The sequence below is a fragment of the Podarcis bocagei genome (genome assembly GCF_964188305.1).
Source record: "Podarcis bocagei genome assembly, chromosome: 7".
Taxonomy (NCBI): domain Eukaryota; kingdom Metazoa; phylum Chordata; class Lepidosauria; order Squamata; family Lacertidae; genus Podarcis; species Podarcis bocagei.
The window spans coordinates 9,966,990-9,993,290 of record NC_138132.1 but is presented as its reverse complement, the minus strand read 5'-3'; the positions used below and the strand labels follow the sequence as shown (position 1 = coordinate 9,993,290).

General features: G+C 46.3%; 1 protein-coding gene across 3 annotated transcripts; it reads right to left on the bottom strand.

Annotated features, from left to right (window-relative positions):
• RELB (RELB proto-oncogene, NF-kB subunit) lies at positions 1–26,256 on the bottom strand. 3 transcript variants are annotated; one of them, XM_081200326.1, is made up of 13 exons: positions 26,199–26,256; positions 22,445–22,743; positions 18,774–18,830; positions 18,317–18,370; positions 12,822–13,351; positions 11,515–11,672; positions 8,557–8,648; positions 7,133–7,264; positions 6,097–6,201; positions 4,766–4,981; positions 4,140–4,208; positions 3,945–4,022; positions 1–1,001 (listed from the first exon to the last, which is right to left on the bottom strand). In XM_081200326.1, the coding sequence occupies exons 2-13, from the start codon at positions 22,608–22,610 to the stop codon at positions 634–636; spliced, it is 2,025 nt and encodes a 674-aa protein (XP_081056452.1). In that variant the 5' UTR covers positions 22,611–22,743; positions 26,199–26,256; the 3' UTR covers positions 1–633. The 3 variants fall into 3 exon arrangements, with proteins under 3 accessions (XP_081056452.1, XP_081056454.1, XP_081056453.1); XM_081200328.1 differs by lacking the exons at positions 22,445–22,743; positions 26,199–26,256 and adding an exon at positions 20,940–21,139; XM_081200327.1 differs by lacking the exons at positions 18,317–18,370; positions 22,445–22,743; positions 26,199–26,256 and adding an exon at positions 20,940–21,144.
• Positions 26,257–26,301: the final 45 nt, after the last annotated feature.

Sequence of the window (26,301 nt, the reverse complement as noted above, 5' to 3'; positions counted from 1 at the left end):
GTGTCACTGTTAGGGCAACACCAGGTGGACCAACAGCTAAGTCTTATGACTTCATAAATGTATTGAAAGACATGTCCTTGTGGAATATACCACTACGTATCTATGTTAGATCAGCACCTGAGCTACTTCAAAACACAAGGCCGCCCATTAGCTATTGCAGTGTGCGTGGATTTGCAAAAAAGAATCCGAAGTACAAAACGTTCCACGACAGATCGGCATAAATCTTCAAGCAGAGGAAAAGGCCTTAGGGGTACACCCATGAAACTAACAAGACTACATTTGCTAGTCTGACGTTTTTGCCCTAGCACAACAAGTCAGTGTTGTTGACCCGATTTTACAGATGGGGAAAACTGAGGAAGAGAAACTAGGAAGCCAAATGCAGGGGGCACTTCCCTCCCCTGCAATTCTGTCATTAGTGCAATCTTCCTTCCTTCCATTCATGCCATGTCTTCTCTCCCTAAGGGAAGCCTGTCACGGATCCCTGATCGAGATCAATGTAATTTTCCCCTCTTCAGTTTGCCAGTAGGGAAAACATCCCCGTTTGCTTTGCCCAGGGATCTCTCTGCTACCGGTAAGATTCAAAATGGGGAGCGAAGCCCCTTCCCTCCCAGGCCACAGTGGGCCCATGCTCCTTCACAAGGTTGCAGCACTGTCTGTTGACTTGATCTTGGTCTCCATCTCCAGTCGTGCTTCGGCCTCCTTGTATTGGCTGGGGAACATGCTGCTCCCCACCAAACTGGCCGTGCCCTCTGGGTCACAATCCACAGGGAACGGAAAGGGGGCCGAGATGCCAGAGTGGATGGAATAAGCATCCAGCAGGAACTCCTGTTCTGCAGAATCTGGGAAGTCCATAGCAGCTGGCAGCAGGATATCGCTCAAGGTGGGGCCGTTGTAGGAAGAGAAGTCTTGGCCCAGGTTGTAGTCCTCAAACAGGTCCGGCACGGTGATACGCTCCAAGTTGCTCAGGCTATTCCTGTCTTCCGAACCGGTCAAGGAGCCATCTGCAACCAGAACAAGGAAATCAACACTACTCGGGGGCATCTGAGAACAGTCACAGACCCCCTCCACAAAACATGACATAGATCAGGGGTCAGCAAACTTTTTTCAGCAGGGGGCCGGTCCACTGTCCCTCAGACCTTGTGGGGGGCTGGACTATATATTTTTTTGGGGGGGGGGAATAATGAACGAATTCCTATGCCCCACAAATAACCCAGAGATGCATTTTAAATAAAAGCACACCTTCTACTCATGTAAAAACACGCTGATTCCCGGACCATCTGCAGGCCAGATTGAGAAGACAATTGGGCCAGATCCGGCCCCCAGGTCTTAGTTTGCTTACCCGTGATAATAAATAATAATAAAATAATAATAATAATAATAATAATAATAATAATAATAATAATAATAATAATATTTATACCCCAGCCAAGACCGGGCTCAGGGTGGCTAACATCCAATATAAAACAAACTGATTGAAATACAACTTTAAAACAGGATTAAAATACAACATTAAAACATTAAAATATTAAAATACAGCCTCATTAAATGGAAACTCAAATAAAAAACTTTTTGGGGGATGAAAATGTCAAGTCTTCAGCATGGCTAACTTTCCAAACTGGTCCTACACGGGCCAGAAAAAGCCAGGGAAGTCCCCAAATACGAGTTCCATCACAGGAGGGGAAAGGAAAAAAGAAGAGGGGGAGGGAATCAAATTGATTCCAAGCCGAAGGCCAGGCGGAACAACTCTGTCTTGCATAGAATCTTCCTGCTTAGCAAACCCTGTTAAGTATAGCGATTCAATTTACTGAAATTGGGGAATGCTTAAATGCATCACTGTGTGCTTAATTCTGGAATGTTCCCCAGTAACTCCCGTGTCACATGAGAGGCATCTTATTACATTCTCCGCCTTATTTTCTGCGCGACCGACTTGGCTGCATCTCTGTGAACACTGAAGGAGAGACCCGTGTTAGATAACTCTTCTCTAAACACAATAAAGGCGAGAGGCTTGCTAATGTGTGAATGTATGTGACAGAAAGAAGTACAGAAGTTGATGTTCTCCCAAAGAAGCAGTAAGGAGAAGTCTGCTGGAAGGAGAAAATGGAAGCCTCTTAGAAAGAACTGCATGGCTTAGCTTGAGAGCAAACACTGGAAAGGAAGAAAGAAACACAGTTTGTTTGACTGTTTGAGGAAGAAGCTGCAATCTTCAACTAAGAAAAACTAAGCCCATGCTTGCATAAGCATGAGAATATGAATACTTTGAATATATTCTTCTTTAGCTATATGCTCTGCAAGTAAAAGCTTTTGTGTATTTTAACAAGTGGACACTGTTTAATTTAAAGGAAAGAGTCAGTATTGCACATGATTTGGCTTCCTAGCTGCAATATAGCTACTCTGCCAACAAACCCTCTCCTTGGTTTAGCACAGTTTTTAAAGCACTTTGCAGGGACGCAGATTCCAGAATAGCCAACTCAAGTGACTTTTCCCCAAGGTAACAATAGCTATCGGAAATAAGAAGAGACCTTCTGGATCCCCTCCTGCCATTTGCAGCTGTAGGAGGTGAGGACAGGTGACCCCACCTAGGCCCAAAGTCACCCCCCCAACCAGGCCTCAAAACTGTCCAAAATTCCTTTTGTCTTCTAAAAATCCACAGCTACAGCTTTTCTGTGGATTCTCACAAGATGCTGGTACATAGGCAAAATGTTATTTTTTTTATCAGTACAAGAAGGCTTCAAAAGGCTAATGAATAGACTCTGTCAATGCCAAAAATACTCAGGCCTGAGAACTGAATTATCTCATTCAGTTGCAACACCTTGGACATGCTGAACCACCAGGGCTCCTCGACCCACCCCCCTTTGGCTTCTCATTCCCCCTTTCCTGGGAAGAGTGCCAAGAGTCCACAATAGTCCCAAGACAGCTTTCTGTTCATGCTCAGAGGAACTCATGGGCAGGACTCTTGAAGAAGGAGGAGAAAGGGGAGGGAACGGGAATGAGAATAATAATAATAATAATAATAATAATAATAATAATAATAATAATAATAATAAAAAATGTTATTTATATCCCGCCCTCCCCAGCCGGAGCCGGGCTCAGGGCGGCTAACAACACTAAAATAGTGCAACATTCTAAAAACATATACAGTGGTGCCTCGCAAGACGAAAAGAATCCGTTCTGTGATTCTCTTCGTCTAGCGGTTTTTTCGTCTTGCGAAGCAAGCCCATTGACGGATTAGCGCTATTAGTGGCTTTTAGCGGCTTATCGGCTGATCAGATCAGCTGATAAGCGGCTTAGCAGCTTAGAAAAAGGGGGGGAAGGGGGAAAAACCCGCAGGAACTCGCAAGACATTGTCATCTTGCGAAGCAAGCCCATAGGAGATTCGTTTTGCGAAGCACCTCCAAAACGGAAAACTCTTTCGTCTAGCAAGTTTTCCGTCTTGCGAGGCATTCGTCTTGCGGGGCACCACTGTATACTCTGTGCACATGACTGTGAACCCGTGCATGCTTTTTGTGAGTTATCACACTTGCTCCTTCTACCAGTTCATGGATGGTAGAAATAAAGCTTTTTCTCTGAAACTATTCCTTGAGTGTCTGCTGACTCCCACTTCCCTTTTCCCGGGTGCAATATTTTTCCCACCCGAGGGCAAAGCCTCATAAGGCTACACAGCAACTGGTATTCAGAAGCATGCTACTTCTGACAGTGGAAGGAGAGCTGTCAGAGGCCTAGATTTTGCTTCATTTTTACACCAGCTCACCACAACAGTGGCTTTGCCCGCAAACTGGGTTCCCGAAACATTATGGAAAGCCTCTGGTGTGTGTTTGGGGAGAGGGGTTGGTGGTACCACCGCTGTGCCCTCTTCAATAATTTTCTGTACTACTGCATAATAATCAGTTTAGAACTCAGTAGGCTCCAAACAGAGGCAGGCTTCGGCCTAGCCTAGCCGGACTGACCTGCGGACGGAGTCAAGTTGAAATGGTCCATGTACCCTGGCTTCTTTCTCTTCTTTTTGGCTTCGATCCCGTGAGGGTCTGGTGAAACAAAAGGCGAAAGGGAAATTGGACAAAACCATCCACGGTGTGCGGATTCTGCAAAACATATCCGTGACCCCTTGGGCAGCAAACCGAGTTGCCGCCAAGTATACAAACCTGGGCCAGAGAGCTCCTCTAGGACATCGGGCATGCCTTGCTTCCTTTTTTTGTTGACCCGGTAAGTGTCTGCAGAAAGATTGATCCAAAGGTTTGGCAAAGAAGTACAATTTCATTTTATTTTTCGCATTTTAAAGGTAAAGGTAAAGGGACCCTTGACCATTAGGTCCAGTCGTGACCAACTCTGGGGTTGCGGTGCTCATCTCGCTCTATTGGCCGAGGGAGCCGCCGTACAGCTTCCGGGTCATGTGGCCAGCATGACTAAGCTGCTTCTGGTGAACCAGAGCAGTGCACGGAAACGCCGTTTACCTTCCCACCAGAGCGGTACCTATTTATCTACTTGCACTGGTGTGCTTTCGAACTGCTAGGTTGGCAGGAGCAGGGACTGAGCAACGGGAGCTCACCCTGTCGCGGGGATTCAAACCACCGACCTTCTGATCGGCAAGTCCTAGGCTCTGTGGTTTAACCCACAGCACCACCCGTGTCCCCTCAATCTCTGGTATCTCTGGCTAAAAGGAAAAGGTATAAAGTGAAAGGGAAGGCGCACTTTGTCCAAGACCCTGCCAGGAGTGTTAAGCTAGATGGATGAACTTGGTACCAGACAATTTCTCATGCTCCCATCATACCGTTGTCCTTTGGCAGGTAGGTGAAGTTGAAGGGGTCGCTGGAGACGCTGTCCGTCAAACGGCGGAGGTATACCTCCACCTCCACCGGCTCCACAATGTCAAGGTGCTGGTACGGTGGCGTCTTGAAGACGATGGCAATCTGCCGGTGAACATCGGCTTGGGAAAAGTCAGCTTTCCCCTCCCACTTGTCCCTTCGAAAGATGATGGAGATGTCTTCTGCAAGGACGACAGAGGCAAGGAGGTCCTTTTAGATAAGGTCTTCCCCTCCAGGAAGTCTGATTATTGTCTGCCCAAGAAACTACTCTATTCTGAACTTAAAAATGGAAAGCGTAATGCTGGTGGTCAACAAAAGAGGTTCAAAGACTCTCAAAGCAAATCTAAAAAAAATGTAGTATAAACACCGACAATTGGGAAACACTGGCCTGCGAGCGCTCCAATTAGAGAACAGCTTTTAACGAAGGTGTCATGGGCTTTGAAGATGCTCGAACTCAGGATGAAAAGGAGAAATGTGCTAAGAGGAAGGCACACTTGGCAAACCCTCACCGTGATCAACTCCCAGCCAGAAACCTATGTCCCAATTGGAAGGATGTGCAGATCCAGAATCGACCTCCACAGTCACTTACGGACTCACTGTTAAGATTGTGTTCATGGAAGACAATCTTACTCGGCTACGAGGGATTGCCAAAGAAAGAAGATGAGCTCTGCCTCCTCTTAAGAATAGAAGCTGAACCCATCACACTTCTCTGTCTTCCTCACGGTTGTGTTGAACCAAAGCTGAAATGTTCCAGAAGGCCTTCAAGCACCATCTTTGGTAGTCAAGATAACTCCAGAATAATTGGCAATTGTTGCAAGAATGAGCTCATATATGTTTATATTCACTTGTAGTCGGCTGGCTTGATGCTACGCTTATCTGTAGACCTTGAGAAGCTTTGGCTAACTGCCACCTATGGCCTCACCGGCCAGGTGTTCTAGGAGGTTCTGGGTAAACTGACGTATGCTGGTTAGTGCATAAAGGATGTATATACATTTGCTTGGGGGTGCATAAGTCATGACAACCTCTCACTGTTGCAGTGTCTGTCCTGAATCTGTAAAGGCAGTGAGACTCTAGACTCTGTGCTGTAAGTTTACACCTTTCTTTAATAAAGCACTAGAATGGGCCATTCCGGCATTTTTGAAATCCCTCTTTGGGATTCCTGCATCAAACCACTCCCACAGACCTGCAGTTGGGGCCTGCAGTTCAGAACTGCAGGCACCCAATCAAACAAACTCAGCAAGCCTGATGTGTTGGGGAATGAGACCCACGAAAGATCCCTGGAGTTCTTCTCACTTACCTTTCTGGACTTTATCACACAGCAAATAGAGCTCCTCTCCACCCGTACAGCTGCCATACTCCTTATTCATCCGGTAGATCTTCAGCTCCGACGTGTTTGTGGATTCTGCACGTACCCAAACCCACAGCGTTAGAATCTGACCCTGCTTCCCATAACCACATGTGTTTTCTTTTCTGCTCCATGTGTCTGCAAGGGACCTTCTCCGGAGAAAGCCCAGATCGTACACATAGCAAGGGGTGCATGGGAGGAACATTCCCTTAAAGGGCAATCATCCAAAGCTAAGATACAAAGCCCATTCCGATGTCAGGGCTTAGTCCTTGGAAAAGTAATTTCACAGGGCCTGCGGAGTCCAGCTTTGACCAGGACACTGATTTGAAAGCTGAAGTGTCGTGGGTTAAGGAGCTGTACTGGGTTCTTGGTCCTGAGGCTGATGATCAGATCCCTGAACCTGAGGCTGGAAGGCAGGCAGGCAGGCAGCTGCTGAACTATCCTACAACATCAGGGCCTATATACCTGGAGACAGAAAGCTCACAGGCACCTTCCCCCCACCCCAAGCCCAAGAAACCGCCTCCCACTTTACTTCAATCAATGGCACAGGAGACCAATGGAGTACAGACAAAGTGTCCAGCGCCCTTTGATGGACTCCAGTTCTCCACAAGGAAACTGAGCCCAGTCGAGGTGGAGGCTGTTGTTGATTTCCAACCCTTACTGGAGCAAGTTTCTCACCAGGAGCTCTCCATGGTCCTGAAGCAACCAGCTTGCCGTACGCCAAGGCTTCTCCCCAGATCAGAATATAACGCTTCTGATCATGTGTAGTGTGTCATTCCCTCCTATCCACTAATTACAATCCATTTTCTGGGTTTTGTAGAGTCTCAATCCTAGAAAAAGCACTGGATTGGCTGGATTCCTACACCATGTCTCTGCTCCCCGCCCGCCCCCGGTGTTTGTTTACTTGCCCTTTTATTTTCCTTTGTAACCACGGCTAGAAATAACCACTCGCCCACTTCACCACCTTCCAATACTCCCCATTGCTTACTCTTGTCAAAGATGGGTTCTGAAAGAACAGGGCTGAGGTGCTGCGTCTTCCCTGTGCGATCTTGGTATGAGACTTGAAAACAAATCCTGACCACGTTCATGTCAACCTCCTGGTGATTTTTTAATGAGCCAGCTATACAGAGAGAGAAGGAGAGAGAGAAAGTGAGAAACAGAAAGAGCAAACCAAGCTCAGAATAGACGCATTTGTTGTATATGAGCAGAAACAGGGGCTTTTCAGTGGTGGCTCCCTATTTGCGGAAAGCTCTCCTCGGAAAGGCTCGTCTGGTGCCACCATTACATAGCTTTAGGCACCAGTAGGGCTGCCATACGTCCAGGCTTTCCTTGATACGTCTGGAAATTGGGCAGCGAAATGGTGCCCAAGCAGATTTTTTGCTGAATTGGCAAAATGCCTGGGAAAACCCAGACATATGTCAAGGAGGGTTGTTATTTTTTTATTTAAAAACTGCTTTAAAAATCCAAGAAAAGCCCAAAAACGTTTTTGGGCTTTTCTTGGGAGATTTTTTGAAGCTAAAAAACAACAACAACAACAACAACTCAAGAACTTTATCCTGATTTTCACTTTGGGGAATATAGCAACCCTAAGTGCCAGGCAAAAACATTTATTTTTCGCCAGCCCTTTGGCTCTCAATTATCTGTGGCCATCTTGAGTGGCTGAGATGTTTTAATCCCATCTTTTAAAGCTAGGATTGTCTTTTACCTGTTTTTCATTCATGCCAGTTTAAATGTACGTGTTGGTTTGTATAAATAAGTCCCCAATAAATTTAATAAATAAGACTTATAGCAGTACTAGTAGCAATAATAAGTAACTGTTAGGGGTGGTTGGTCCACAGAATAAAACTATGTCTCCCTCCACTCCTATTAGGTATCATAGCACTGGTTCTTGGTGAAAACAACAACCCCATAACTCTTTTCCAAGCCCTCTTTAAGAGAGGGGCAGAGCTGGGGGGGCCAGATGATGGGCGTTGTAGTCCAAAACATCTACAGCACAGGTCACAGCAACCAAAATGGCCACCATGCTCTTGCGATAAAAAACAGCAGGAAGATGGCGTCCTGAATTTTGGCTTCAAGGTGTTGCCATTCCACCAGCATCAGGAGGGCCACAGGCTCCCCAGTTTTTCTTTGATGGGCTGCCCAACTCACAAAGGCCTCTGGCCCATAGCTGTCAACTTTCGGATTTGAAAATAAGGGATCAGCAGCCTCACCTGTCCCGGGGACAGTCTACGGGATATCTAACAATCCGGGATAGCAGCGGGAAACGGCGCTGGAATAAGGCTATTTCCCGCAAGAAAAGGGAAGATTGACAGCTATGCTCTGGCCGCCAAATTTTGGTTCTAGTCCTGCAGGAGCTACTATGACCAACCCGGCCTCTCAAGGCGGCCTATGAGAGCGCCCACCCCGCAATACCTTTGAAAGGATCGATCCCAAGTTGCAGTTTTTTCTCTATGGATTCCTCTATGTCCTTCTTCTTCACGCACTGGATCCCAAGGTTGTTAAAGCTGCAAAGTGATCAGAGGAGAGTTTAGGGTTCAGGAAACCGGAAGGCTGCCAACAAAGGAGGCCTTTTGCTTCCAAGCTGCATTAAACCACATTGGTCTGTTTCTCCATCTAGATCAATGTTGTCTGCAATTCTCAGCATCTTGCTCTTTTTCAGTCCTGACCGGAGACAGCAGGGGATCAAGAGCATACCCAGTAACTTTAAAAGATTTCGAGCCCAGGCTAATAGGCATACGTTTGCACAGAATTTGCATGTACTGTTTCATATGCACAGCTGCAAATTTTGACTGCAAATGCCACGGAAAACAAACCAAGTTATTTCTCATCCAAATAACTCAAAGAAGCCATTCATTCAACTGTCACCCTTTGTACCCTGTCCCAGATCACTCCATTGCACTTCCTCTTCAATTCATTTGCTGCCTAATTCTTTTCCCAACAGATCCTGCTTGAAATCAGTTGGATTCCCCTTCAATTACTCCCAGATCATCTCATTTATTATTATTTTTAAAACACACTTACTCAAAAGTTATAATACAGCTTTGTCCACTGTCGTCATATGTAATATTTGTAATATCTCAAAATGGTAATTCCAATCCTCAATCCCTCATCACCATCATCTCTAAATATGGTTATCTTAAATTAATTTATCCCCCTAAAATAAGTCAGATTGTGCATGCACACACAATACAGTGTGGTGTAGCAGAAAAAAATATTAATGCTATTCTAGGCTGCATCAACAAATTATAGAGTCCAGATCAAGGGAAGCAATAGTCCCGCTCTAGTCTGCCTTGGTCAAACCACACCTGCAGTCCTGTGTCCAGTTCTGGGCACCACAATTTAAGAAGGATACTGACAAACTGGAAGATGTACAGAGGAAGGTAACCAAGATGGAAACCATGCCTTATGTGGACTGGTTGAGGGAGTTAGGTATGTTTAGCCTGGAAAAGAGGCTGAGAGGAAATATGAAAGCAAACTTCAAATATTTCAAGGGCTGGCACACAGAAGATGCAGTAAACTTGTTTTCTGCTCCTCTGGAAGCTAGGACCTGAACCAAAGGCTTCAAGATACAAGAAAGGAGATTCCAACTGAATACAGTGGTGCCCCGCGAGACGAACGCCTCGCGAGACGAAAAACTCGCAAAACGAAAGGTTTTTTCATTTTCGAGTTGCCTCGCAAGACGAATTTCCCTATGGGCTTGCTTCGCAAAACGAAGCTTGCCCCGCAAGCTCCGGGGACAGCGGGAAGCGCAGCGCGTCTTCCCCGCTGTCCCCGGACCTCTTTTGAAGCAAGGGGCGGCGGGGAGAAGCGATCTTCTCCCCGCAGCCCCAGGTCCGGGGACAGCGGGAAGCGCAGCGCGTCTTCCCCGCTGTCCCCGGACCTCTTTTGAAGCAAGGGGCGGCGGGGAGAAGCTATCTTCTCCCCGCAGCCCCTTGCTTCAAAAGAGGGGACAGAGCGGCGCTTCCCCTCTGTCCCCGGACAGTCTCCATAGGAATGCATTGATTGCTTTTCAATGCATTCCTATGGGAAACCGTGCTTCGCAAGACGAAAAACTCGCAAGAAAAAACTTGCGGAACGAATTAATTTCGTCTTGCGAGGCACCACTGTATTGGGAAGAACTTTCTAAAGGTAAGAGCTGTTTGAAAGGGCAACAGACTCCCTTCGTGGCCTCTCCTTCCTTGGGAGGTGTTTAAGCAAATGTTGGCTGTCATGGATGCTTTAGTTGAGATTCCGGCATTATAGGGGCTTGGACCAAATCTACAATTCCATAATCCTAATACAATATCCCCTGCTTAAGTTAGGCCCTATTGGCACAATACACTTAAAGCAGTATCATACCACATTAAATAGCCACGGCTTTCCCCAAAAGAATACTGGAAGCTATGTTTTGTTTAGGGTGCTGATAGTCGTCACAGTTTTGAATTATGGTGCTGGAGGAGACTCTTTTTTAAAATAAATAAATAATTTATTTATTGATACAACAAGAAAAAAGAAAAAAAACACAAATACCAAATTACACACAAGAATAACCATGGACACATAATTTTCTTAGCAAACAATAAAACATCTATTGGTCTTAACACTAAAGAGCCAACCTCCCATCTATTCCATATTTCAAATTCATATTACTTATTGCCAATACACACTTTTATCATAATTAAACTTATTCTTAATAAATCTAATTTCTTATATCTACCTTGCAACTATTTCTGAAGTTCCTCGAATGCTGCAGCAGAATTTAAACTACTGTATTTATTTTTCAGATATTCTTTGAAAACCTTCCATTTTGAAACAAATTCCTGTTTTGATTTATTCTTTATTTTTTCTGATAAACCAGGGGAGACTCTTGAGAGTCCCATGGACTGCAAGAAGATCAAACCTATCCATTCTGAAGGAAATCATCCCTGAGTGCTCACTGGAAGGACAGATCCTGAAGCTGAGGCTCCAATACTTTGGCCACCTCATGGGAAGAGAAGACTCCCTGGAAAAGACCCTGATGTGGGGAAAGATGGAGGGCACAAGGAGAAGGGGACGACAGAGGACAAGATGGTTGGACAGTGTTCTCGAAGCTACCAGCATGAGTTTGACCAAACTGCGGGAGGCAGTGGAAGACAGGAATGCCTGGCTTGCTCTGGTCCAGGGGGTCACAAAGAGTCGGACACGACTAAACAACAACAGTTGTCACAGAGCTGCAATTGCCAGAGTGCTTTAACTATCAATCCCTCTCCACAGGGAACTCTGGGAACTATAGCTATGTGAGAAGGAACAGGGCTCCCCTAACAACTCTCAGCACCTTTAACAGGCCCCACAGCAAACACAGTGCTGCAGCCAACTCTCCGCAGAGCGTCAAGCAATGCAAGGCGTTCTTACCTGTGCTTGGGGTTGGCTCGGGGCTTCAGCGTCACTTCACAGAGACCATTGTTGCAGTCTTTCCCCACCAGGCTGTGAGGGTGGATCCGGTGAGGCCAATCCTTCCACACCAAGCACGCTGTCACCTTCGCTTCTGGGATGCCTGCAAAGTTCTGCAGCTGGAGAAACAAACAGAGAAGGAGGAGGCCTTCTTCTGGGGGCCACCACCAAGGAGCCCACGAACTGCTATTGGCTGAGCTGCCCCTACGGCACCTTCCCAAAGGGCAAGACTTTCATGGGTTCTGTGCAGTTCTTCACACAGCTTTCACCAACCTGTTGGCCTTAACACGGCCTTTCTCAACCTCGGGTCGCCAGATGTTGTTGGACTACAACACCCATCATCCATGACCATTGGATCCTGTGAGCTAAGGACGAAGGGACTTGTAGTCCAAAACATCTGCAGCGCAGCCGGTCGGCAAAGGCGATCTTTTAAACAATGGCTGACCGCAATCTGGGCTTTGATGAAACACACTGTTGTGATGATTCCAAGGGAATGGGGGCAAGTGGCAGGCCCCTAGCTGGCTCCAGCCCACTGGCCAGCAACCGGTCAAACTCTGGTCCTCGGGTCGGCATCAATCTGTGCTTCAGAGCTTCAGAAGCCTTTCAGAAGCTGAGCACGCAAGCCAGCAGAGATAAACTCTTCGCGACGGAAGGGCAGGCAGAGGCATATGTAAAGCATATTTAAAGGTAAAGGTAAAGGGACCCCTGACCATTAGGTCCAGTCGTGACTGACTCTGGGATTGCGCACTCATCTCGCTCTATAGGCCGAGCGAGCCGGCGTTTGTCCGCAGGCAGCTTCCGGGTCATGTGGCCAGCATGACTAAGCCGCTTCTGGCGAACCAGAGCAGCGCACGGAAACGCCGTTTACCTTCCCACTGGAGCAGTACCTATTTATCTACCTGCACTTTGACATGCTTTCGAACTGCTAGGTGGACAGGAGCAGGGACCGAGCAACAGGAGCTCACCCCGTCGTGGGGATTTGAACCGCCGACCTTCTGATCGGCAAGTCCTAGGCTCTGTGGTTTAACCCACAGCGCTACCCGCGTCCCTAAAGCATATTTACAAGCAGTTTATTCAGCATAGATCAGGACAAAGAAAACATGTCTGCTCTCCTTCATGTCCAAGCAAGAAGCATAAGGCAAAAGCTATACACAAACAGAAGTTCCCAGCAAGCTGTGCTGGAATGTAAACAGACACAAGACATACAACAGCTCCACACATCTGTTTAGGTGGAACAGAACATCAATATCCTAACACACACCACTCACCTCAATGGTCGGCAGAGTTTTGTTGGTCTCGGTGCTGAATTCGCCCAAGATGCTTCCAGCCGATCTGCCTTCGCACTGGTAACGGAAACGCATGCCCCTCTGCTTGGGCTGCTCCGTGATCACCAGCCTGGGCGGTTCCTGGATGACGTCATCCAACTGCTCTCGGGACATCCCTGGGCGCAGGGAAGAGGGGAGAGGGGGCCACGAGTCATCAGAGCATCGGCTACTAGGCAGCAGCGGCAGGGACGTCCCCCTTGGAACCAGCTGGGGCCTTAGCGTCAAGTTGTTAAGGTTCTGAGAGAGCTGGGAAGGAGACGGGTCTCGCAGCGCGCAAGAGGCTGAGAAGGAGGAGCCGTAGGGCCGCACAAGGCTCATGCCCATCGGCTCAGCTGGTCTCGGCATTCCGGCTGGTGATGCTAAGTTGGAGCGTTTGGGGATCAGCTCGGCTGGCCCGTTAAGCGAGACCCTGGGGGGAAGCGAGACAGGATCCACCTCGAAGCCATCTTCCTTAATCAGTTCATCAATGATTGCTGAAAGGCAGAATGAGAGCAGGGAGAGGTTACGTTCCAGCTTCCGTTCAAAGCATTGCTATTCACGTTTAAACCTCTGAATGGCCTTGGACTTTACGCATCTCAAGAAATCCCCTTTCCCATAGGAACCACAAGCGCTGCAATCGTCAGCAAGGCTTCTCTTTGAAAGAGCTGGGCATGTGTGGCCTGGAAAAGAGGAGACTGAGAGGAGATGTGATAGCCACCTTCAAATATCTCAAAGGCTGTCATGTGGAAGATGGAGAAAGCTTGTTTTCTCCTGCTCTGGAGGGTAGGACTCGAACCAATGCTGATGGCGCCGCCACTGCAACCAGCTACGGCGACGATTCTCAGGAGAAAACCAGGAGGAGGACAGGTCAGAGGAGTCCCAAGGGAACAGCGGGGCAGTGAGGCCCATAGAGCAGGAGGGGCCAGCAGGAGAGGCAGAATCAGTAAATACAGAGAGAACCCGCGAGGCCGAAAGACACCGGAACCAGAGCCACGACTGAGCGAGCCAGTTGCGCCAGACCAAACGGCCCCATTGCAGCCAGCATCCGCAGAACACGAGCCAGAACACAAACCCCTGACCAGGGAACACCCCAGGCCGCAACGCACACGTAGGCCGCCGGCGTACCTTGAGGACTATGAATGCAACCTCCCAGGCAGCACTGGAACTTAGAGGGGAGGGGTGTTATGTACTGAGTTGAATAGGATCCAAAATGCAGCAGTCTGATTGGTCCTAGAACAACAGGATTCAGAATGCAGCAGTCTGATTGGTCCTAGAACAATACATAACAAATGCCTTCAAGCTACAAGAAAGGAGATTACGACTAAACACCAGAAAAAAACTTTCTGACTGTTGTGTACTGAGCTTGGATCCTAGAACAATAGGCAAGTAGGATCCTAGAATGCAACAACTGATTGGCTTGCAGGAAAAGACCAATCAGGCTCCAGGAGGAAGTTAATCAGCCTATTAGGCTGGTAGGATCATAGAATGTAAGAACTGATTGGCCTGCAGGAAAAGACCAATCAGTCTCCAGGAGGGAAGCAGAATCAGCCAATCAGACGGGACTCATTGTGTAAATAATGTATATAAAAGCCTGAGGTTTGGGGGGCAATTCAATCACTGTTTTACTAGCTGCAATAAAGAGCATGAAATCACTACAGGACTCAGGAGTATATTTCACTGACGGTAAGCGCTGTTTGATAATGAAACAGACTCCTTTGGGAGGTGGTGGACTCTCCTTCCTTGGAGGTTTTTAAGCAGAGGTTGGGTGGCCATCTGTCATGGAGGCTCTGGCTGAGATTCCTGAATTGCAGGGGGTCGGACTGGATGACCCTCTACAATTCTATAATTCTCATTACAGTCCCATATTTGTGAGAAGCAGGGTCCTCTTGGTGGTGGCACCTTCCCTGCGGGACATTTCTACTCAATCTTTTAAGAAATTGGTTCAAACACTCATTATCATCTTAGGGATTGCAGAGTTAGAACTGAACAGTGGGAAATGATATATTATATTAATTGAACAGGATGTTTAAAATAACCTTTGTAAATAAACCAGAAGCTTTTCTTTTGGGAACGATAGGGACAGAACTATCTAAATTGTATATTAAAAATTTATTTAGGTATGTGACTACAGCAGCAAGAATACTACTCGCTCCAAAATGGAAAGATGCAGAAGCAAAGGAAGAATGGATACAAAAACTTATGGAATATGCAGAAATGGCAAAACTTACCGGAAGAGTAAGCAATCAAGATAACAAACTTTTTTATAAAAGAACGGAAATGGTTTATTGAATATTCACAGATGAATTGCAAACAGATAAAAACATTGGCAGGATTATTGTAATAACCTGGAGTTCCTAAGAGTATACAGTGGAACCTTGGGTTACATTACCTTCTAGTAACTAACTTTCAGGTTGCGAACACGGAAACCCAGAAGTGTATACTTCTGGGTTTTGCCGCACGCGCATGCGCAGAAGTGCTCTACCATGCCGTGCACGTGCGCAGAAGTGGCGCCTCATGCTGCGGACTTTTCGGGGTACGCAAGGACCCCCAGAATGAATTAAGGGTCCACTGTATATTTAAAGTAGATAATGAGCAAATGAAATGAATTTGGATATGCGGAAGATATTAAAAAAATAATAATTAAGGAACCGCAGAATGAGGGGGAAGGAAGTCGAACTCTGAAATGTTAAAATGATTGTAAAACTTATGAAATGTATAGATTTGAAAAGTATAAAGAAAAACTTTGTAAAAAAAGTTTTGCCTTCACCTCCAGGAATCTGCATATCCATGGCTACCAGTCATGATGGCTATCTGCCACCTCCGGCATCAGAGGCAATACCTCTTGCTGGGAATCACAGATGGGGCAAGCAATGTTGCACTCTTGCCCCGCTTGTGGACTTCCCAGAGGCATCAGATTGGACACTGTAAGAACAGAGCACTGAACTAGAAAGGCCTTTGATCAACGGAAATGACTGGCAGAATCCGAGACCAGGGAGAAGAGTCGGTGGAAGAAGATTGGAGGAAAATTTAAACTTATTGGAGGAAATTTAAAACTTATTTACAGAAATATTGCAAAATTTTTGAATGCTGATGACATTGAAATGAATCGAAGGGGTTCTAGCAACAAGGTGAAATGTAAGATGGGATTGATAATAGGTAAACTAAATAGGATATGAATTTGCTGAACCAATTCTTAAAAGGGATACAAAAAAGGGAGGCGTGAGGAAGTCAGGAAAATAAGTTAACTAAAGAGGAGAAATCAAGAAAGAGGGAGTTTTGTTTTCTTTTATATGTGTTTTTTCTTCTTTTTTGTGTTTAATGTTTGTATTTTGTAATTTTGTATTTTTCTGTTTTTGTATTTTTCTGAACTTTTCTATTGATAAAACTTAATAAAATATTTAAAAAATAATAATAGAAAGGCCTTTGATCGGATCCAGCAAAGCTATTCTTCTGTCCTCACTACTGTTCTTTGTCGCTGCTGTTTGGGAGGTTTAAAAACAGTGCTTTGTTTAAGTGCCATGGAAATAAAGAAATGGTGTTTCGGCATTACTTGTTTCCTTATGCTTTAGTCTTCTTTTTCATCTTTACAGAACAATCCGACATGATGCTAGTTCTTAGCCGCTGCAGAACCTCCACTATACAGCAGCTACTACTATGCTATAAGATCCACTGTCCTGTGACAGTTTGTATATATACCTTAAGGTCCATAAATAGCAACACCCTAGAGGTCCCGGGCCCTAAGGAAGTTAGATTAGCCTCAACCACAGCCAAGGCCTTTTCAACACTGGCCCCTGCCTGGTGGAACGCTCTCTCTCATGAGACCAGGGCCCTGTGGGATCTGATTTCTTTCCGCAGGGCCTGTAAGACAGAGTTGTTCTGCCTGGCCTTTGCCTTGGAGCCAGTTTGATTCCCTCCCCCTCTTTCTTCTTTCCTTTCTCCTCCTGTGAAGAGGCTGCATCCTAATGTTTTAATGTTGTATTTTAATCTTGTTTTTTAAATTGTATTTTAATCAACTTGTTTTTATTATTGGTTGTTAGCCGCCCTGAGCCCGGTCTTGGCTGGGGAGGGCGGGGTATAAATTAATATTATTATTATTATTATTATTATTATTATATGCGTTTGTACTACTGATGAAGCCCAGGATGGCGAAACAAGGCTAATATTCTGGAAATCCTTGTCTTAGACCCCATGAAAGGATTCTGTGGAACTGTAACAACCTTTTGTGTGGATTGTTGGACTTTATGAACAGACAGGTGGAATAGACACTTACGCATATATGGACCTTATGCATGAACTGATTAGAGAATGAACTGATCCACTGGGTCTTCTACTTTTTTTGTTGACCTTTATGAGGTACTTTTGTTGAAATCTAGAATTTAATACAATGAATAGTATACTTGATTTATTCAAACGTACAGCCGGTTATGTCTTGTGTGTTTATTGAATATGTTTCAAGTAATCGGAGGCTTGTTGTTGTTTTGCGAACCTCCATTATAGCCAAAAAGATCCCAGAATGGGAAAGGAGAACAATGCACAAAGTAGAAAACACAAAAGCAGCGCGTGCTCCACCAGCATCTCTTGAAACACTGCCACAGCTCACTGATCAGACAGAACGCCTGAGTGACTTCCACACACAGAAGCAGCCGCTGAACTCTGACAAATCTCTATCTCTTAACATGGTACTGATGCATAGAATCTAGTTCACACATTTAGATTAAAGCCACTGAGTTATGTGACACTAAGGGACATACACACATGTACGAACCAGTACTTTCACCACCAACTGGTCCTCCACACATACACAGAGAACTTTGTTTAGATGCAACAGTCAAACCATGATTTTTGCCATCTCGAATGGGCTTTGTGCTCCTGCTCCTCCTCCCCTCCCTCCATCATTTCCCGGTTCACACAAACCATGGTTTGTCATTACATCTGAATCGGCAAACTATGGTTTTCCTCCCAATGAGGAATGTTAATCAAACTACAGTTTCCAGTTCTAGTTTGGAAGAAAACTGTGGTTTGGCCAGTTGGATGCAACATCAAATAGCTGCTTGCTGAACCAGGAAATACAGTAAAGGATATGTGCTTAAGCTCTGAAGGGCAAACCATGCTTTGGTCATTAAATGTGAACCAGGCCACATGCAGAAGAAGAAGAGTTTGGATTTGATATCCCGCTTTATCACTACCTGAAGGAGTCTCAAAGCGGCTAACATTCTCCTTTCCCTTCCTCCCCCACAACAAACACTCTGTGAGGTGAGTGGGGCTGAAAGACTTCAAAGAAGTGTGACTGGCCCAAGGTCACCCAGCAGCTGCATGTGGAGGAGCCGGAGACGCGAACCCGGTTCACCAGATTACGAGTCTACCGCTCTTAACCACTACACCACGCTGGATCTCACTTACTGTATGTTCCTTGTTAATGTCAAGAATATATCATCCTAATATTGATTTTTTTTCCTTACCTGAAGTGTGCTTCACTACTCTGCCCCAAGCCCCAGAATCCTTACCTAATTCATCTGAAAAGAAAAGAAAGATAGATCAGTATTTTAAATCAAATCACAGCATATTCCGCCTGTCTGCACATATTGAACAGTGAGGGGTTCACAACCCAGCCCATGTTTACTAACTCATCAGCCCTGCCTTCATTAAATGGTCATTAGGGGTCCCCTGGGAAGAGGGATTGATTGAAAAATTAAGACTTTTGAAAAGCTTTTTTAAAAAACTAAAAGCACATAAAAACTTTTAAGTACTGTAACCCATCCTGGAACCCTACGATAAACGCAAATAATAACAGTAACAATAGTTCCTAGTCTTTCACTTTTTTATTTCTTTCATCGCTAACAGAGGAAGAATTAAACTCTGGGTTTCTAAGAAGTTGATCAAAGGACTACACGTGAAGCGAACGCAAGCGGTCCTTACCAGCCGTCTCTGCCGTGGGCTGCATGATGGACAAACTGGAAGCTGGGAGGGAGGAGCCTGTGAAGACAAACAATGTGTTGGGAAGAAGCATTCTACCATAATTTCCAGGCCGTGTCCACCAAGAAAGTGTTCAAAACCAGGGGAGACCAATGGAGGCAGCCCACTATTAGAGAAGGCCAAGGGCAATCAGCAATGTTTAAATGCAGACCTCATTTGAAACAACCCATGATGCCCCAGATGCAGTGTCGCTCCAGGGCATCGTGGGAAATTCAACGTGGCATCTTCAAGCCACTCAGCATGGCGGCTGTTCAAGGTGCAACAGCAGACCAGTCTGACCTTTTTTCACCTGGTTAGTCTCACTTCCATCCTCAAATTCAGTACCCGGAAAACAACCTTCCCTTTTTAAGAGTGCCTGAATTGCAGGGGTAAAGAGGTTATGAAGCTAAAGGCTATGTACACAGCATGCATTCAAAGCACACTGCTTTCTCCCAAGCAATCATGGGAACTGTAGTTCACCCCTCACAGAGCTGTAACTCCCAGTACCCTTAACAAAGTACAGTTGTCATCTTCATTGATTTATTAATCACCTTGTAACTTAATGATGCATTCTTACTGCCCCAGAATTCTTCCAAGCTACAGATATATCGTCTACTGCACCATTCACCTTCTAGGGCCAAATATCTACCCTTTGCTTTAATAATAAGCATAAGAAAATGATGGCAAGCACTGCTTGATCAGGCTAATGTTCTCACAACAACAGTGGAGACAGAAACATCCATATTTTGTTCACTTTCCCATTTCACTGCCATACAGCGTATAGTTTCTAAGAGCATGCCACCTCCAAGGGATCTCCAAACACCAATGGCTAGGGTCTTACACATTTAAGTTGCAGATAGGGGACATGGGTGGCACTGTGGGTTAAACCACAGAGCCTAGGACTTGCCGATCAGAAGGTCAGCGGTTCGAATCCCTGCGACGGGGTGAGCTCCCGTTGCTCGGTCCCTGCTCCTGCCAACCTAGCAGTTCGAAGGCACACCAGTGTGAGTAGATAAATAGGTACCGCTCTGGCAGGAAGGTAAACGGTGTTTCTGTGTGCTGCTCTGGTTCGCCAGAAGCGGCTTAGTCATGCTGGCCACATGACCCGGAAGCTGTACGCCGGCTCCCTCGGCCAATAAAGCGAGATGAGCGCCGCAATCCCAGAGTCGGACACGACTGGACCTAGTGGTCAGGGGTCCCTTTACCTTTAGCATCAAGATGCATTTTCTACTTTAAAACACCTCATAAGAAATCAGAGCGATTTGAAGAAATCTGCAAAGCCGCTAGCCCATTTAAAAAAAGGGGGGAACCCTACTAGTCTACCTGTCTACATACACCTAAGCTTTCTCAACATTTTGTTGTCTGGTTACCTGGAGACAATTTTTGCTCACCACAGGCGACCAGGCAGACATGAGCCCATTTGCAAGACGGGATGATCAAAAAGTCTTTAAAAACAGAGCCACCAGCTTGGCACTAAAGGGTCAAACTTTCTAAAACCAAATGACCATTCACAGAGCAGGAAACATCTGCTTCAAAACGTTGGAGAAAGCAAATAAAATTGATTTTACTTGCCCCCCAAAACACACTCATGCCCCTTCACCTGCCAGTGTAAGAAACCTCCCTGCCCCTTTAACTTAAGGAGTTTCTTGTGTGAAGTGGCAGGGGGGAAGGAAGAACCCCCTGCCTTTTTAGAAAAGGGATGTCCCCAGGGTGGCCACATGGCTAGAGACGGGACCAAGAGAACCCAAACACGCCCGCTCCTTTTAAGTGCAGGACTGAAATACAGAAATCAGCAAGCGAAGCTTATCAGAGTGTGGAAATCAGCAGGCAGCAAGATTTAGACCTGTGCTGCTCAAAGCCAGAGGAAAAGCAGGGAAACCCATCCCAAATACCCCCCCCCGGGGAATCCACAAGCAGGATCCGTGCAACTCTCCCCTCGCCTCCTGCGGTTTCCGGCATTTAGAGGCACAGCAGAGAGACAGTGACTCTTTCCTGCTGTCCCCAGGCCTCCCAGCGACCCAGTCTGTTGCCTAGACAATAACACAGTGCCCCCAACCCCTGGGCCGGTATCTGAAAAGTCACACACGCCCTCTCTCCCCTAGAACTCATTTCACTCCAGCTGCCCCATACCTAGAGCTGGGGAAGAGTGCATCTCTTTCCTCTGCCAGAGAGGCAATCGCAGCGGCTCCCGTCTCACTCCAGGCCTCTTCATAACCTGGCCCTCAGCTCCATTCCCCCCTCGGTCAGCCCTCAAGCCCCAATTTCTCTCTGTCTGCCTGTCTATTTTTATTATTTTTTTTAAGCTTTGAGGGTTCTTGGAATTCCCCTGCTCTGCCGGCTGCTGCTTCCTGATTGGCTGCTGGCTGTCATGAAGTCATGCTCAATGGAACGGGAAAGCCCCCAGCCTAGCGGTAAAGGGCAGGATCTACTCTCAGGCGTGGAAAAAAAAACCCAAAACGCAGCAAAAAACACACACAACAACCAAGAACCGAGAAAGGAAAAGCAAACAGGCACTCCCTCGTACTTAGTAAGGCAACAGGTGCTAGGCTAAGCGGGGGTGAAGGGGGTGGAGACTTGGTTTCCTACACTCGTTTTCTCTTTCTCGCTCCGGGCAGGATCAGGCCTGCATGCACACCCAGTTGTTCCGCTTCCAGAGGTGGCCAGGCAGATGCTTCTCTGGAAAGGTCACGAGCAAGCAGGCCATGAAGGAAAAACAGCCTTCCCCTTAGCACCTGTTGCTCCAAGGTAGACTTTCTCTGCAGCTGGAGGTTCCATTTAGCTGCCCTGGCTTACCAATGTGCATTCCGAAACCTGCCCTCCATGAATTCCGACAACTAAGCCTTTTCAAAAAGCAAGTCAACCTCGACACACAGGTGAATTCTACAAGATAATAAGCTGGGTGACAAATAACTTCCGAACACCAGTCCTGAGCCTACTTGCTAACTAGCTCCTAGTAATAGGAGAAGAAAAAAATAATTCTAACCCATCAACTCTTTCCACTCCTAACTTTATAAACGTCTGCTGTGTACCCCCCACTCACCTGCTTTTAAGGCTATTGTTAAAGGTTGTTTTATAATACTTAAAAACAATGGCTTGGAAGCAGTGAAGCTGCATGCTAAACCGATGAGAAAATAAGGCAGCCTCCTTTTTACCTGTGTCTTGCGGAGGAGCCCGACGGTCTGCAAAAACCCAGAGACCAAACTGTTTCCCCCCCCCCAACACTGCTGGGACTCCATTTCCCATCAGCCCCAGTCACCATGGCAAATAGTCCTGGATGATGGGATTTGGAGTCCAATAACATCTGGAGCGCAACAGGTTTCCTATTCCTGCGTAAAGGAAGTTCTTCCAAGGGTGCAGGTGTTTCCCTCCATCCTCTGAAAAGCTTCGCCTGTGCTAATATCTGCTGGTCTTTAAATAGTTGGCAACTCAGTGTGGAGATACTGAACGGTTGCTAAACAATCCCTACTCACAGATCAGAATTATCCGTGGTACCTAAACATGCCCCAGGAAGAGTGGGAAAGATCCCAATTTTTTCTTTGCTTGCTTCCCCTTCTTTCATCACAGAAGTATAACAGGGAGTTTCTCTTAACTTCAGCAAGAAATCGAACCCTGTAGGGAGTTCAGCGGCCCCTTACCCAGCTCTCCTTTTAGCTGTGTGCCTTCTCCAAACTGCCCCAACTCCTCAAGGCAAGGCTGAGGTTGGAAGAGTTCTCCCTGGGCAAATTTGCATCCTCCTTCTCCTGCAGCATCTTTCCCCCCAGCACCAGGTTCAGCTTTCGGTTTCGGGGCTTCCAGGCTCATTTCTTTTGAAGAGGAAAGGGATGGGGGGGGAATCAGGAAGGATTTCCAATTCCAGGAAAAGAAAGGAGGGCTGTCATGACCGGAACACACAGCCCCTTTCCCCTCCTTGGTCTTTTGGCACCGGAAGCTCCCACTTCCAAAAAAAAGAAAGAAAGAAAGAAAAAAGTTATTGGCCAAGCCGATCAGCCATGTGGTTTCAAGAAACACAAACTGCCAGAAAGAGAGCACTGTGACCGGAGCTCAGCTTGATGGTCCACATTTGAATTTAACATCTGTCCACGGAGGCTGGTTCATCAGAGTGAATGGGGCACCTGCCCCCCCAGCCCTCCCCTGCCTGCCTTCCTATGGAGGGAGAATAATAATAATAATAAAAATAATAAAAAATAATTTTATTTATATCCCGCCCTCCCCAGCCGAAGCCGGGCTCAGGGCGGCTAACAACAATAAAACAGTACAAAAGTACAGCACAAACAATACTCTAAAATCATCGTCTTCATCATCCTTATCCACAAACACCATAGATTTAAAGCACGTCCGCACCAACAATCCTGGGAACTGTAGCTTACCCTTCACAGAGCTTCAATTCCCAGTAAAGGTAAAGGGACACCCTGTTTTTTTATATGCCTGTTGTATTTGTCCATGGAGTTTTCTTGGCAGGGATACTGGAGTGGAAGAGAAGGCTCCCTGGAAAAGACCCTGATGTTGGGAAAGATGGAGGGCACAAGGAGAAGGGGACGACAGAGGACGAGATGGTTGGACAGTGTTCTCGAAGCTACCAGCATGAGTTTGACCAAACTGCGGGAGGCAGTGGAAGACAGGAGTGCCTGGCGTCTGGTCCATTGGGTCATGAAGAGTCGGACATAACAACAACAACAAAGGGACCCCTGACCAATAGGTCCAGTCGTGACCGACTCTGGGGTTGCGGCACTCATCTCGCTTTATTGGCCGAGGGAGCCGGTGTACAGATTCTGGGTCATGTGGCCAGCATGACTAAGCCGCTTCTGGCGAACCAGAGCAGAGCACGGAAACGCCGTTTACCTTCCTGCTGGAGCGGAACCTATTTAAAAACCTATCTACTTGCACTTTGATGTGCTTTCGAACTGCTAGGTTGGCAGGAGCAGGGACCGAGCAACAGGAGCTCACCCCGTCGTGGGGATTTGAACCGCCGACCTTCTGATTGGCAAGTCCTAGGCTCTGTGGTTTAACCCACAGCGCCACCCACGTCCTCAATTCCCAGTACCTGTAACCAAACTACAATTCCCAGGATTCTTGTTTTAAATGTATGATGTGTGTGCAGATGTATCTCTCAGGGTTGCCCTGGTAGAACTCAGCAGGGAGGAAGATGGGGACAAAACCAGAATTAGTTAGCACTGCCGGTTCACTGGGTTTGGCTTCTCTGGCAACAAAAGTGGGACAAACACCACCACCACCAACAGAACATTCATGGTATATAAAGTGAATTGCAGCAGGAAGCTACGGAACGTGCACCAACTGGAAACAAAGCAGAACGTCTGCATGAAACGTTCGCAGGTGAAAACAGTATTGGAACTCCCTGACTATCGATATAAACCAGGCGTCTCCACTGTACTCTTCAGTGCCTGCTAAAAACATTACAGAGAAGTGTGATAGGAATTTTATGGTCTTAGATATATGGTAATGTTCATAACTGCACATACATAGATCAACACAGGAAGACCAACCTGGAACCATTTTGATTCCTAAACTGACCAAATCCTTTCTCTGCAAGGTTAAACTGGAAAAGCCTCCCCATTGTCTCTTTCCTCAAAAATCCTGTCTCAAGGATATGTCTGTTTGAATAAGGTGTGAGCCTGTGACCTGGCCCAGGAAATAAGTATTTTACCACTACAAAAGAATGGCCAGGCTCCCCAGGCAAGCCAATCAAGTAACTTGCCAGACAGGAGATAAACTGTGAAAGGAGAAAAACAACATTAAAATTTGTGTGATGTAGGTGAGATGTATCTGAGGGGTGGTCTTAGGTTACACCCCTTCTGTGATGTATGCATAATGTTTCTGGGGGTGGTCTTGATCTAGAGCAGGGGTCTGCAACCTTTAAGACAAAAAGAGCCACTTGGACCCGTTTCCGAAGAAAAAACAACAACTGGGAGCCGCAAAACCATTGCGACATTTAAAACAAATATATCTCCGGAGCCACGATCTGACAGCGGGCGGGAAGGTGACGGGACGGTGCGTGACTAATGCACGCACCGCCCCCATGCGACGTCACAGCCAGTACAGCGCCCGCCACAGTGAGGAGTGTCGGGGCGCACAATGCACCTCCTCCCCTCGCTAGTATCCGCCCCGGAGCCGCAGCAAAGATGTAAAAGAGCCACATGCGGCTCCGGAGCCGCGGGTTGCAGACCCCTGATCTAGAGTATGGGAATTTCAAAAGTCTTTATAAGCCCTTGCACAGCAATTTTGGGGGGTCCTCTTCCTCTCCTGTGTGTGAGGGGAGCACCCTGTTGCAACAGATCAATAAAGATCAGGCTTACTAGTGCTTTGCTTCTCAATATTCTCTGGTTGGCCTCTGTTATTTTCTCCTACCAATAGGGAACCTATGTAAGGACTCTATATGGGCTCTTGGATACCCCATAAGGGAAAAGGGCATATTTTTATTTACAACAGAAGCAAACAGATGCTTAGAAAATTGAGGTGCTTTTCATCTGCTTCAGTATTTTAACTTTTGCATGTTTTAAAGTATGGCTGTATTTCCCCCCTGATTTTATTGTTTTATCTTTTTGTAAAACACTTGGAGGTTGTTGTTTTTATTACAATCAAGCAGTGTGTAAGATTTATGAAATACAGTAAACTAATATTAATAGCCTCATGAGCATGAACCAACATGAATGCACAATGAATAGCATGTCTGGATAGGGCCCTAATAGTAGATTCTGCCCACTGATACCATAACTTACTAAAGAATATTGTCCTATCTATTGTTCTCAAATGCAAACAAACAAAACACAATAATCCTTTGAAATGCAAAGCATACTGTAAAAAGAGAAAGAAATGAATTTTTCCCACTTTCTACTGTTTCAGTCAATATTTGGAAAGAGATTTCAACGCTGCCCCATTGTGGTTGTGAGTTCTGAAGATATGGTGGTTATTTTGGACTAACTTATTTTTTTTAAAGGGAATGATTATTTTCTTGAATTAGGGAGCATGCCACCATTTGGTACAGCCAACTTCAGATTATTTCATCTGGCGTAATCTGCGGTGGGTTTCCTTCTCTTGAAACCATATTACAATATTATTATTGTAAATTATGAAGAGCATTTATACGCTGTTTTACAACGGCCTTCAGGGATACAAGCCCGACCAAAAAAAAAAAGCAACACTGAAAAACACAACATATATTCCTACAATCATTCGGAAAATCTTATCTATGGGGGGAAAGCGAAGAGTTATGCAACACCTTAAATGCGAATTTATTATTTCGCAAACTATGGCACGTTATTAGCATTTAGCTTCCCCTCACATGTAAGTCTGCAACATGTGGTAAAGATGCAAAAAGCGGGAGGCGGCAGCAGCAGCAGTTAATTCGGATTAATTCCTCCGGGGTCAACAAACCAGGATCTGCCTCCCTCGCAGGCACTCGGCACTCCCCTGCTGCGGAGCCGCTCGCGAATATACGGTAACCAGACGGAGTTTAGAGGGGAGGAGGTCACGTGGG